The sequence below is a fragment of the Alosa alosa genome, chromosome 20 (assembly GCF_017589495.1).
Source record: "Alosa alosa isolate M-15738 ecotype Scorff River chromosome 20, AALO_Geno_1.1, whole genome shotgun sequence".
In the NCBI taxonomy this organism is placed as follows: domain Eukaryota; kingdom Metazoa; phylum Chordata; class Actinopteri; order Clupeiformes; family Clupeidae; genus Alosa; species Alosa alosa.
The window spans coordinates 18,752,511-18,765,319 of record NC_063208.1 but is presented as its reverse complement, the minus strand read 5'-3'; the positions used below and the strand labels follow the sequence as shown (position 1 = coordinate 18,765,319).

Genomic DNA, 12,809 nt, shown 5'->3' with positions numbered 1-12,809 from the left:
CCACAGCCCACAGTCAATACGCAACAGACACACTACTTCAGTGAGTCAGGGGTGAAATCAGTGTGTGTTCACACTCACAGAATGTTCAGTCAATGCATTACATGAACAGATCATTTTTTTTGCAAAGGAAATAGAAAAGTGAATAATTTTATATTCTAAACTAGTTTGATTATTGTATTTCAGTGAATTGCCATAATGGATAACAAAATGTGGATGACTAAGTATAGGCTGATCTCAGTTTGACACCTCACTGTGATTTTTGCTTGTAGCGATGCAGAGACTCAGAGGTCATAACGTAAAATAGCCAACACTTAGATGAAAGAATGAAACCAAGATTTTATCTCACGGCTGAAGTTCTGTTTACCTTTCTCACAGCTCACAGTTCATTATACGACAGCAACACAAATGATTTGGTGTAAAGTTAAGTCCCCTGTGATGGCGAAAAAACTAACATATCCCCACTTTTGCCATCCCAGACCTGACCGCCATTCAATTTCTGTGCAACTGGATCGGACACTGTGTGCGGCCGTTGTTCGGCATCAGTGAGGCATGACAACAGTCCTCAGCACACTGCACAGCGAGACAGAATCCAATACACTGACTGTAGTGGCACTGAAAAGCCACCTAGCAGACAAGCAAACATTACAACTGTGAAGGGGTGAAGGTAGCGCATGGTGCTACAAGCAAGAGTCAGCACCTGCATTTCCCTTTATTCCAGATCAAAACATTACTAATTATATTACACCTACAGTATGTACACAGTATACAGTGTGTTTGCTGTACATAGATTATATATGAGTAGTGAGTTGGCTATGTAGAATCAGACCAGGAATATATACTGTATGTCTGACAGTAAGAAATCACATTTAGTCTTTCACTTTGCATAAGCACAGAAATAGCACCTGTTGACTGATTTCTTGCTCTTGCAATAAAATCTGAATGGTCTTCCGTTGCCAGTCACACATTTATTTGTGTACAAGGATAACATGAATAACTGCTGCAAGACATGATACTCTGGAGCGTGAGCTGCTAACACAACATTTTCATTAGCATCAAAACAGCCTGTCCAGAGGGAGGGATGGCCCCCGCCCACCCCCCTCCTCTTCCTGCGCTTTTTATTTCCGGCTGTGATTAATACACACATGCCACACAATGGGGCCCTTGTTGGCGTACCGGGAGACTCCTAATGGAGAGTTATATTTCCAGGATTATATCTGTATTCAATTGCAAATGATTTTACTTGAGGGGGAGGAGGGAAGGGGGGTGGCTTTAATACTCAGCCGCTGTCTATGAAGAATAGTATCGTTTGAATCGAGCGAGTGGACACCTGGTGCAGAGGGGAGTGGGCCCGGGGTCTCGTTGGTGACTTGGCACTCCTGCCAACTTCCCATTTTCCCAGACTGCCTTCATCCATAATACCAAGCTTCCAGTTTCATTCCGTCCCGCCACCCCCCCACCCCCCACCCCTTCAAAATGCCACACGCTTGTAACTTTAGTCTCTCCCGTTTAAAAAAAGGGAGTAGGATGGGGTAAAACGATGTCTACTGTGAATGAGGCGGAATAACAAAAAAAAATCTTTCGAGAGTGTGGGGTGAGGTGTGTAAGTGTGTGTGTGTCTGGAGGTGGTTGGGGGGGGATCTTATCATCAAAATCAATTTGATGGCTGGCACAGAGGGGAAAATATCAAATGAAATATTATATATAACTGTACAACATGATTTTATTAAACCAGCTACCACTCTCGAAAAGGGACCACAGTTGCCTTTAGTGGATGTACTGAACATTACAGCCACTACCGCATGTGATGAGGGGGATTTTGGAGAAGGGTCCATTTGTATGCGTCCCACATAGCATCCCCCCCGCGCACAATCACCCCTGTATTGCTTGTTGCAAATTTATACCAGGATGTTGGTTTAGAGTGATTCCTTGAGAAAAGAGCGTTTTTTTTTTTCAAGCAAGTGTTCGCTTTCATGAGCAAAAGTGATTGAGGCACACAAACAAAGCTTTGTTTTCAAAACCTCGCAGATGTATAGCGAGGACCCAGCTTTGTCCCCGTCCTCTCGAAAGTACTAGTAGATGATTTCTGTTTCGAACACAAGCTAGAGTTGTTGAAGGGGGGAAAAATTAGATGCAAGCCCAATATTAAGCCGAGCTTTCCCAGGGCTATGTTTTACACCCTGGAGACCTCTTTCTATTTAGAATGCTGAAAGACCTTGGGTTTTCTTCTGTAATGTTTGTTTGGTCTTTTTAAAATGGCACTCTCACCAAACGTCGAGGATTTCTGGACTACAGAAGGGCTGATTTTGTTTTTCCTCATTTTCAAACTTTAGAATACGAAATAAGATTGTTGAAAACCCTGTAAATACATGCAATGGAACATCATAAGCCATTATAGCAGATGTTGCCTAGATTGGCTGTTTAAACTAAAAAGCCTGACAAATAATATACACAGCTGTGAACATTATTTAATCTGTATCTGAATTCTGTCTGTAGGCTTAGTGGTATGCACAGTTGGAATTTCAGATTGTGGTAAATTCCACTGATCAATTCTACTGCCAAGATGATAGAGTCATTATAACAACCCACACTAGAATTATTACCATATTTCCATAACCATATCTGTTTGATTATTTCAGTGGTCTTGGCTAACATGAAACCTGTGTTGAAAATGTGCTTCTCCAGTCTTTTGCGTCCTATGATATTTATGCCCACTGATAGGCCTATTGTACCTCGGAATTGGATTGCTGGTCATGTCTTAAAACTTGAAACTTTTCTATGACAGCTCAGTGACATGTTAGGCTAAATGTGTGATCCTCTCAAAGACTACAGTTTAAGGTCAACAGGAGATCTCAGTTAGCAAGCAGTGAGTAAACTTACTTTTACTGCTCCTTGCAGTTATCTTCTCAGTCTTGCAGTCTCAGTGGGCTACAGTTACTTACTCTGTCAATGTACAGTAGTTGATAATATAGCCCAGTGCATTACTGCTTCTGTGCAGTGCATCCTGGATGAGTATCTTGTCTCTCCCACAGGAAAAGGCCACACTGGACTTAAAGGCTTACTTTCCCTTACATTTGGTATTATAATGAAAGCTGATGAGGGACATAAAGGATACGTATTTGATGGCCAAAGAAAGATTTCAGTGTAATGTTGTTGTTTTGGTGACCTGGTTACATAGTTTAACCTTTCCTGACAGTGGTCATGGGATGATGCACTTTCCACACAGACAACACTGGACATATCTTTAACTCTTGTTAATTATAAAGTAATAATTACTAGAAGTCTGTACAAGCGATTAAAGCTAGATGATTGTCAGATCATTTAAAGCCAAATGGCCATAGACATTTGTTGGATAAAGGTTCTCTACAAGAATTGACCCTTCTTAAAAATACCAAGAAACAGCTTAATAATTGTCAACTTGTTTTTAACATGGAGTAGTTGGCTGTAATGACTGAGACAGGAGATGTCAAAGTGTTACGACCACAGTGATTCCTTTTCAAGATGGTGGCATGCTCTATAGCCAACTTTTTTACAAGTTCAATTGAGATACGCTGCAAATTACGCACAGGGTGATGCACAAACAAGAATGCTGTTAATGGGGTGCTTTGAGTGTGCCATTAAGACATTCATCCCTGGAGCAATAGGCGCCATGAATGCTGATTTTTATAAGCCAGCTAACAACGTTCTTTGGAGAAAGTGAAAGAAAGAGTTCCTAGGCTACATCGCTTTCTACATCACTTTACATGTTAAGAAAGTCAGGGAACAAATACGAGCAAATAAAAAAAATATTTATGAAGACTGAAGAGAATACAGACCTACACAATTGGGTATTAATGTCCACATAAGTCGATTTTGTGTAGACAAATTATATGCCTATGTTTTCCGTTTATGACATGAAAAAGTTATTAATGGAGAGAAGGACGAAAGATAGCTTTCTATCCCATTCCAAGTACTGTCTTGTCTAGACCTACTGTGTGACCAGGGCGCATTGAGCAAGACGTGAAGCCCGTCACCAAGTCCATTTCCATATCTGTGGACGCGCAGTCTATTTGTTGGAACTCTGCCAAGCCCTCAGCGATCGGCACCACGAATAGTAATTCATTATCGTCTGCCATTATTATCCCGACATGCGCAATCTGCACAATGGCATCAACGTCTCGCTAATATCCGATATTCACTGACCCAACACCGTCTGTTGCGGAGAGCGCTCGCCTGATGTCGATGTATCCACAGAGAGCAGCGCTCCAGCGCAGCAAACCAACAACATGTCACGCCGAAAGCAAGCGAAGCCCCAGCACCTTATGTCGGAAAAGACGGCGCTCACGCAAGTTTCCTCAGATGAAGGTACAGTATGCAATCAGTCTGCACTATTAGCCAACTTATGTCAAACCGCTTTACTCTTAAAATGACTTAGTTTAACGCCGGTGCAGCTATTTGAACTGTTCCAGAGTTGAATATCATGTTTCATATTCACCTTAAGAATTGACACTGTTTAGTTTCAACGCTGCATGTAGCCTATTCTGCATAGATTGGGGCTGCATCAACACTGACAGTTTGATTAAGTTTGATTTTAAATAACACACACACACACAAACCTTAGAGGTGTCCCTCTTTCTCCTCTAACTTTGTTTTAAACACCCTGTAGGCTACACAGTTCAAAATCACCCGGTTGTGATGTTATAAGATAAAGTGGATATTTACGTATGACAAAGAGTAATTTAACAGCAAAGCTGGTCTAAAGATCAACATTTATATGCGCAGAACATTAAGTTCTGTGGAAAAATATGGCAAAAGTGTTCTAAAACTATTCTAAACTGTTTGGAACTGCGGAACTGAGGAAATAAATTACTTAAAACTTTTAACTGATTCATGACATTGTCCAAGGAGTAAAGTGCACACTCTTTGTCATGGAAATATTTGTTTAATTCAGAAAGAGGTTTTCTTTTTCTTAATATTTTTACTTAAAAAAATTAGTTTGGGTCTTTTATAGGTTTTAATTTTGCATGTAATTTCTTCCCAGATTATTCATTTCAATCTCTGCAACAATGTTACAAGGTTGTTATGTATTTCTTTTAACAATGTCAGTTTCTGATATTGGATTTAATCTTTCACAAATTTAAATAACCCACAATAACGGTTATTCAATTCTTTCAAATGTTACATTCAAAAATGTAGGATAAACCCCACTTTAGTCACTTGTGTCAGGACTCTTCAATAGGTACTACACAGCATGCATATGGGGTATTCTTATGGGGTAACTTCACTTAATTTCCTAATTTCAGATCAGAAATGCTTCTTTGCTTAGTGTACACGGCTATAATAAAGCATGGAACAGTTAAATCTGGGCCCAGTGCCGCTGGACTCTGTCATTCTGGCACATCTTTGTTGAAAGAGGGGCTCTGTTGTGAATGATTTGGGTAAGGGCTTTTGAAGTAAAGAGTAAAGTAGTGGTGACTATTTTGCCACTTAGTATGTGGTCTGCTGGTGCAAGCCTTCCACTTCATCTTATGTCAACCTGGTGAAAAAAACTAGTCTTGGTTTACTCTGTCTCTTTTGCTCTATCTATCTGACTTTCCTTTTAGAACACCTCAGCATTCTCTGGACCACCTAGTCACTATAAAGGGTGTCTTTTTTAACTGCAAAAATACATAGTTATGTTTAGTTTAGTGTATTTATTTTCTCCTGTCTTCTTTTATTTATCTATTTTTTATGTCAAACAATACTGAGGAGTTTTTTGGGTGATAATTAATATGATAGGTATTGATCACATCGACACACACACACACACATTGTCACTCACCACTAATCATGGTGTCTTTGTGTTAATCAAAATGCTGGCTCTTCTCTGATCTTGCTGCCATCACATACAGTCTCACCATATGATGGTTAGATTTTTAACAGAAAAGAAATATGCAGCATGTGAAAGACTCTATAGGCTACTTTAATCACTGGCTTGTTCATGCTGCACACTACAATTAAACTAAATTAAATCAAGTGAGGAAACATACAGTTTTATAAAAGATGAATAGAGAGATGCTTCTGTTATTTACAAAAATCTTTAACATTTTTTAACAAAACCTTCTGTTGACAAACTGTATTTTGTAAAACTGTGTGCTGGTATTTCACTAAACTGAAAAAAGCTATAACATTTATCTACAATGATGGACTATGGAAAATCCAGAAGTCAAGAACCACATTTTATTAAATTAGTGTCTTGAATGAATTTTTTACATATTAGGATATTTGATTGCACTGGGGAATTGAAATGAGGCAAACAAAGCCCGAGTGACGATGCACCGTGATCAGGTAGCACTCTCGGCAGCTCGTCACTCCATCTGATGGATTGTGCAATAAAAGTAATTAGCTGAGTGTAAGATGTGAGTGACTACAGTAACTCTGTCTCGGTGATTGGAAAATTGGGGCGATTGATTTTTAGGTAGTGTTCATCCATGCATTGCAAGTAGTGAAACCTGATATCACAAGGGATCTCTGTTCACACTCTCCCTCGTTTACTCCCTTCCACAGGCATCTTGAGAGGATCGGATCAGGAGAACAGAGAGAACTACGGTGGCCATGAAGGGACACATGCTTCTGAAAGTTCCCCTAAGGAGTTACCGTCGTGGCCTCACATGTGTGAGCATCATATGACAGGCACTGAAGAGTCTCCTACCCTCATCATGCAAGAGCACATGGAAACACCTCTATCCTTGGAACCCCCACCACAGATTTCCAACAGCATCACAGATCCGGCAGACAACATGGATGCAACTGAACCCAAATGGACTGAGCAGATCCAGCAGAACTCAATGGACCCTGTGCAGAGCACTGAGGGAAAGGTTGACAACTGCATGGATGTGGTTCTGGAACCAGAATTTCAAACGTATCCCGAGGCACAGAAGTCTCCATATTTGTCCGTTCCTGAGGTGGCCGGTCCTCTGGTACAGCCTCCTTCCACCATGGTATGCTACGGTGCGCCCAGCACCAATGTAACTCTAGAGATCCTGCAGAGCACCAGGGTGGCTGTGGCCCAGTTCTCCCAGAGGGTCCACTCTGAGAGTCTCCGAGGCGGGGAGAGTGCTGCCCCGCTCCCCATCATTTTGGATCGCTTATTGGACCTGCAGCGGCAGCAGATCCAACAGCTGCAGCTCATCGAACAGATCCGCAATCAAGTGGCCATGTTGAACAAGCAGCCCATGCAGACAGCACAGAATCTGACTTCCAAAGGACTTTCCTCAACGTCTGGTCCTCACCAGTTGCAGGCAATGCTGACCCAACCCATGTTCCCCCTCTTGGGACTGCTGCCCCCCAATGCAAATGGACAAGTGTCTGGGGTGGAGACAGCTGCCTCGTCACTCTCCTTACATCCTAAGACTGGACAGTCAGACAGTGCCATCAGATCCATGGTCTCATTGCCCAGTTCTAACCACTTGTCATCTGTTCTAAGTATGGCTTCCTCTGCCTTGCCTCCATACAGTGGTAGCACAACACCTGTCACTGGAAGTCAGACAAATGGCTCTTCAGGTGTGCACTCTGTGGAACCAAACAATGTCCAGACTAGTCATCAGTCCTCCAGCCTTCCTTTGCTCCCTCTGAGCCCACCTGGAGGCATCATTTTCCCCAACCCCTTGGCTAGCATAATGGCCACGACCAATGCACTGGATCCCCTGAGCGCTCTTATGAAACAGCGAAAAGGCAAGCTCTCCAATGTCTCCATATTCGATAGCAAGCCGAGCTCAGATGACTCCTTCTTCAAGCACAGGTGTAGGTTCTGTGCCAAGGTGTTTGGCAGCGACAGTGCCCTGCAGATCCACTTGCGTTCCCACACAGGGGAGAGGCCATTCAAATGCAACATATGTGGAAACCGCTTCTCCACCAAGGGAAACCTGAAAGTCCACTTCCAGCGGCACAAAGATAAATACCCCCATGTTCAGATGAACCCTTACCCCGTGCCCGAATACTTGGACAACATCCCTACAAGCTCTGGGCTTCCTTATGGGATGTCCCTTCTTCCAGACAAAGCACTGAGCACATGGCCAGACAGCAGGCCTTTAATAGCATCTGGCCACGTGTCTGCTGGTCTTCATCTTCCCTCAACTTTTAATGGTGCAGAAAGGTCCACTGATTCTCTGAGTAATGCTTCCTCAGCAGGATCTCCTCTAAAAGCCTCCAGTGCCCCAAGTGAATATACCTCTTTGTCTCCTAATCCTACTGAATCAAGGAAACCTGTGGATACAGTGTCCACACCATGTAGTCAGGTGGGAGAGGTTTCCTCAATCTACTTGACTGGGGCAGCTGAAAGATTTACCTCTCAAAATGGCCTTCCAACACAAAATGCAAATATGACTACAGTGTCTTCAGAATCTTCTTCCATTCAATCCACTTCACCCAGGTCTTCCTTACAATCCTGCAACTCAGATCAGCCGTACAGCAAACTTCAAATGGACGTAGATCTCATGGAAACCTCAGAAACCTCCAAGCTGCAGCAGCTAGTGGAAAACATTGATAAAAAAGTGTCAGATCCCAACGAGTGTGTGATATGCCACCGAGTGCTCAGTTGTCACAGTGCTCTGAAGATGCACTACCGCATTCACACAGGTGAGAGACCGTTCAAGTGTAAAGTGTGTGGCCGAGCGTTCTCCACCAAGGGGAACCTGAAGACTCACTTTGGGGTCCACCGTGCCAAGCCTCCACTCTGGGTACAGCATTCTTGTCCGATATGCCAGAAGAAGTTCACAAATGCTATTGTGCTGCAGCAACACATTCGCATGCATATGGTGGGCCATATACCAAATGTGCCTCCAACAGATGCTCACCAGGAAATGGATACAGATCTTTCCTATGATGAAAACAGCTTTGACAGCATGATTAACTATGATGTGGATGGTCGATATGATGACTCCATTGAGGTGGAAGATGAAAACAGTGAGGAGGATGGAAATCTTGATGTACACATAAACTCTGGCCCTCTGGGCCATATTATGTCAGGCCTATCTGAGACGGAAACACAAATGACAGTGACTGACACAACAGCCAAGACAGAGCTTACATGTCAGGCCGCAATGTTGAAAAACGGACCTGTGGGCCGTGGATACCTGACCAACAGTTGCTCAGCCTTAGACGAGACGGAGAAACATTGTATGCTTGGAACTGAATTCTTAGATTCCACGGATGTCTCTTTATCTCCGCTCCACAATGATGCTAACCCAGAAGACAGCAACAAATCACCTCAAAGGACTTTTGTCACAGATAGAGGTGATTCACCCAGCCTTGCTGCTGCTCAGAATGGTACACGTAGCAGTAATGCTGAAAATGGCATAACTATTGTGAAAGAGGAGAATCTAAATGATATGCTTTGTTCAAGCAAGGAACTCGGTAAGACACAATTTAAGATCACACTCATCTTTCAGTATGTTCTAACTATTACACACATGGAATTATAAAGAGGTTGTGCGTATTTTTCAGTACAATATGCACAACCTCCGTCACTTTTCTTCTTTAAATAATGGAGTGAATGCATTATCAACTGATTAAAAGAAACGCTAAAGCTACAAATACTAATAAAAGTGAGTATGGCAATACTGTATGTGACACAAATTGTTTGTTTTTAATTAAGAATTCTTTGTGTTGTGTTATATCTCTTTCCTTTAGGAATAATCCCTTGTTGCATCAGTCCATCAAATAGCACCACACAGAGCAACATGGAGCTCCCTGGGACCAACAGGTCATCACCCATTAGGAGAGAAATACCCAGCATGCACAACGGTCCCCAGGCCCAGGTATTCACACCCTCCCTGGCCAAGCTTGAGGTCTCACCTCTCCTAGGAGCCCCTCAACCACTCCGCACCCCAAAACAGCACATTTGCCTGACGTGTGGGAAAACATTTTCGTCAGCGAGCGCACTACAGATTCATGAGCGAACACACACTGGAGAGAAGCCGTTCAGCTGCTCTGTCTGTGGTCGAGCTTTTACCACAAAAGGGAATCTCAAGGTATATTATATAGCATAACACTGCATATATCGTATATGATGGGTAGTAGCTTTATGATTTCAAATCACGCTATATGACCCTTCTATTAACCTTTTATTTTTAGTATACAATATTCAGTTTGACAGAACATGCTAGACTGGAGTTTCTGGAGTTTTTCTGGAATGATTTCTGGAGTGTCTAGAGTTGTACATGTTAATTTACATGTTGCTTGTCTCTCCAGGTTCATATGGGCACCCACATGTGGAATAACATGCCTGCCCGGAGAGGACGGCGCCTGTCTCTGGACAACCCAGTAGCCTTGCTGGGATCAGACGCTCTCAAGTTAACAGAGGGGTTTCAGAAGGACATGGCAGCAAGGGCCATGAGTGTGGACCCCGGCTTCTGGAACCACTACGCGGCAGCTATCACCAATAGTGTGGCTATGAAGAGCAATGAGATTTCTGTCATTCACAATGGTGGCGCTCCGAACCACCATGGGATGTCTGTGGGCTTGGACAGGGTGAATTCAGGACTCAGTCCACCAATGACTAACTTTGGGAAAAAGAATAATGACAGCCCTGTAAGCCAGCACTTCTCAATGCTTATAGACAATAGCAAAGGAAATTGTATCAATTAGACTGAAGTGAGTGGTCATGAAATGTGAATGGAATCATGATTCCATTTGAAAAGCTGTTTGTGATTTTTGCATATTATAGTTGAAGTAGTAATTACCCTGTTAGATAGGGCATTTCTATTTTTATTTCAGCTATCTTAGATTTTTTTCTCAAAATGTTACCCCAGTACATTCCCCCATGTTTCATTTGGTGCAGTTCCAAAAGTCAACATTGCTGTGTGTTCTTATTTTGGGGCCATGCCCTTCCAAATTGTTTATTATTTATTTTTATCATTTGTGGTTGTCTTAAACTACTTCATGCAACTGTTACAAATGCAAACATGTAGCATAAACCATGCCGTTGTTTTTCTCTCCGTGAAGTCATGACAAAAAAAGCAAGCGTTGGTATACTACCTCATGTGTTTTAGAGACTGGTTTGTATGGTGTAATGGGGTATTTTCATGTAGGAAAATATCAATCTTTTGTTGTATGTCATTTCATATAGGCCTACTCCAAAAAGAAATAGAGTTCACAGAGCCATGGAAATGTTAACAAATTCAGATGAAAAATAGGGAGGGCTAACTTTGCCTCAAACATCTTTGTCAACAAAATGATAGCATATTTTATTTGATAAACATACCTCATAAATCTAGAAATTGGTGTCTGAGTGAATCTTAAAAAGAAAACTGGAATCATTTATTCTTTTTTTTTATTTCAAAGGACAAGATTTGTTGTTGGCACAGCTCTACAGTGTAGGTCTAGGCCTACACTCACAAACACACATATTTATACAGTGAATTTGATTTGACTCATTGACTCAAGTGAATTGTTTGATTCCAATAGTTAGATGATTTTTCCTAAATAAAAGTAAGCACAACAAAGTTCACAATTTTGATTTGCCAAAATAATTTGTTTGCTCTACCATGTCTCACTTGAACTGTAAATATGTATATTTTGTATTTTATGGACCACAGACATAGTCAATTAATTGGTTTCTGATTTCACTCTAACCATGAGAAGAAAATAAAAAGGAAGTAGCAGTAAGAGAAAGTCACTCATTTTGAAGTTCAAGAGCCAGCCTCCAGTGTTCCTCAAGGGGGAAACTGAACATTTTCTGACCCTCAGATGGATTTCCCATTAGACATATTCTCCATGATCTCCATGAGCCTATAATCAGTAGGCCATGGCCTCTAACCTATAGCCTACAACAACAACATGGTGGAGCCTTTCATCTCTATATGATTTACACCTGATTCTGATATGATTTCTAGATTGACAACATTTTTCATCTTGTGTCCTCTAAAAGCCCTCTAAGAAGACTTGCTGCAATGCTGCTCAACATTAGGGATGTAGACAATCTTTGGGTGGCCAGTGGTGGAGGAAATAGGTTAGCCTACTGAAACTAAGTAGGCTACTTAAGTAAAAGTAGGCTACAAATAACCAGAGAAATATTTACTCTAGTAGCCTAAAAGTACCACAATGACAACGCTACTTAAGTAAAAGTAAAAAGTACCTGCTTTTATTTAAGTATTAAAAGTAGGCTATTTGCATAATAACTTATTCTCTTAATGTCTATTCTAATAAAATTAATAATAATAATAAAAAACAGTCGGCTATGGGCTGTGGCATTTTAGTTAGTTTTTATGCTTAGGTTACCATCTGTGGCCCAGTTTACAGACTTCTGAAGACTGTAATTGTCTAGTAGGCCTAGGCTGTAAATATTAAGCAAACCATGAGAGTCCGTGGTGGACAAGGGAAACGTCAGGTGGATCGTAGGCTAATATGCCAGTTCTGCTGGTCCGGATTGTAGCCTACAGAAAAGATTTTTCAACGCGTGAGTTGTGAGAAAGGTGTCTTTATGATAAGGATGTGATGTGCTATTTTGCTGCAAAATGTAACGAAGTAAAAGTCAAAACTATAGATTCTACTCTAAAGTACAGATACGTGATAACGTGGAAAAAGTATTTGTACTTTGTTACATTCCACCACTGTGGGTGGCATGAAACACCAGAGAAATTCAGAGCCTCAGAAATTGCACTGAAGTCTGCAAAGGCGAACCCAAGCGAAACGTCACTTTTGAGGGACAAATCCTGACGTCATTCCATACACACTGCAGCCAACATGGCTGACAGCATCCCGTTAAACCCAGTGCGGAAAAACTCGAAGAAAATTGCGTATTACAATGCTGGCAGAGCTGCTAGGTACGATATTTTTGTGTTTTCCATTGTCTC

At 41.7% G+C, this 12,809-nt stretch overlaps 2 protein-coding genes across 2 annotated transcripts in view; both read left to right on the top strand.

The window, feature by feature from the left end:
- Nucleotides 1-4,134: 4,134 nt before the first annotated feature.
- sall3b (spalt-like transcription factor 3b) lies at nucleotides 4,135-11,459 on the top strand. Its single transcript, XM_048228986.1, has 4 exons — nucleotides 4,135-4,341; nucleotides 6,523-9,369; nucleotides 9,646-9,986; nucleotides 10,207-11,459. The coding sequence occupies exons 1-4, from the start codon at nucleotides 4,263-4,265 to the stop codon at nucleotides 10,600-10,602; spliced, it is 3,663 nt and encodes a 1,220-aa protein (XP_048084943.1). The 5' UTR covers nucleotides 4,135-4,262; the 3' UTR covers nucleotides 10,603-11,459.
- Nucleotides 11,460-12,694: 1,235 nt separating this feature from the next.
- The window catches only part of atp9b (ATPase phospholipid transporting 9B), a 28,991-nt gene continuing 28,876 nt past the window's right edge, over nucleotides 12,695-12,809 (top strand). The window contains exon 1 of the mRNA XM_048229004.1: nucleotides 12,695-12,779. Coding sequence (XP_048084961.1) covers nucleotides 12,700-12,779 — 80 coding nt within the window. The 5' untranslated portion in view covers nucleotides 12,695-12,699. The remainder of the gene's footprint in view (nucleotides 12,780-12,809) is intronic.

Coding starts and splice junctions, on each gene's coding strand:
- sall3b (XM_048228986.1), top strand. CDS start 4,263: ATGTCACGCCGAAAGCAAGCGAAGCCCCAGCACCTTATGTCGGAAAAG. Junction 9,370..9,645: donor TTGTTCAAGCAAGGAACTCG/GTAAGACACAAT, acceptor TCTTTCCTTTAG/GAATAATCCCTTGTTGCATC. Junction 9,987..10,206: donor CCACAAAAGGGAATCTCAAG/GTATATTATATA, acceptor TTGTCTCTCCAG/GTTCATATGGGCACCCACAT.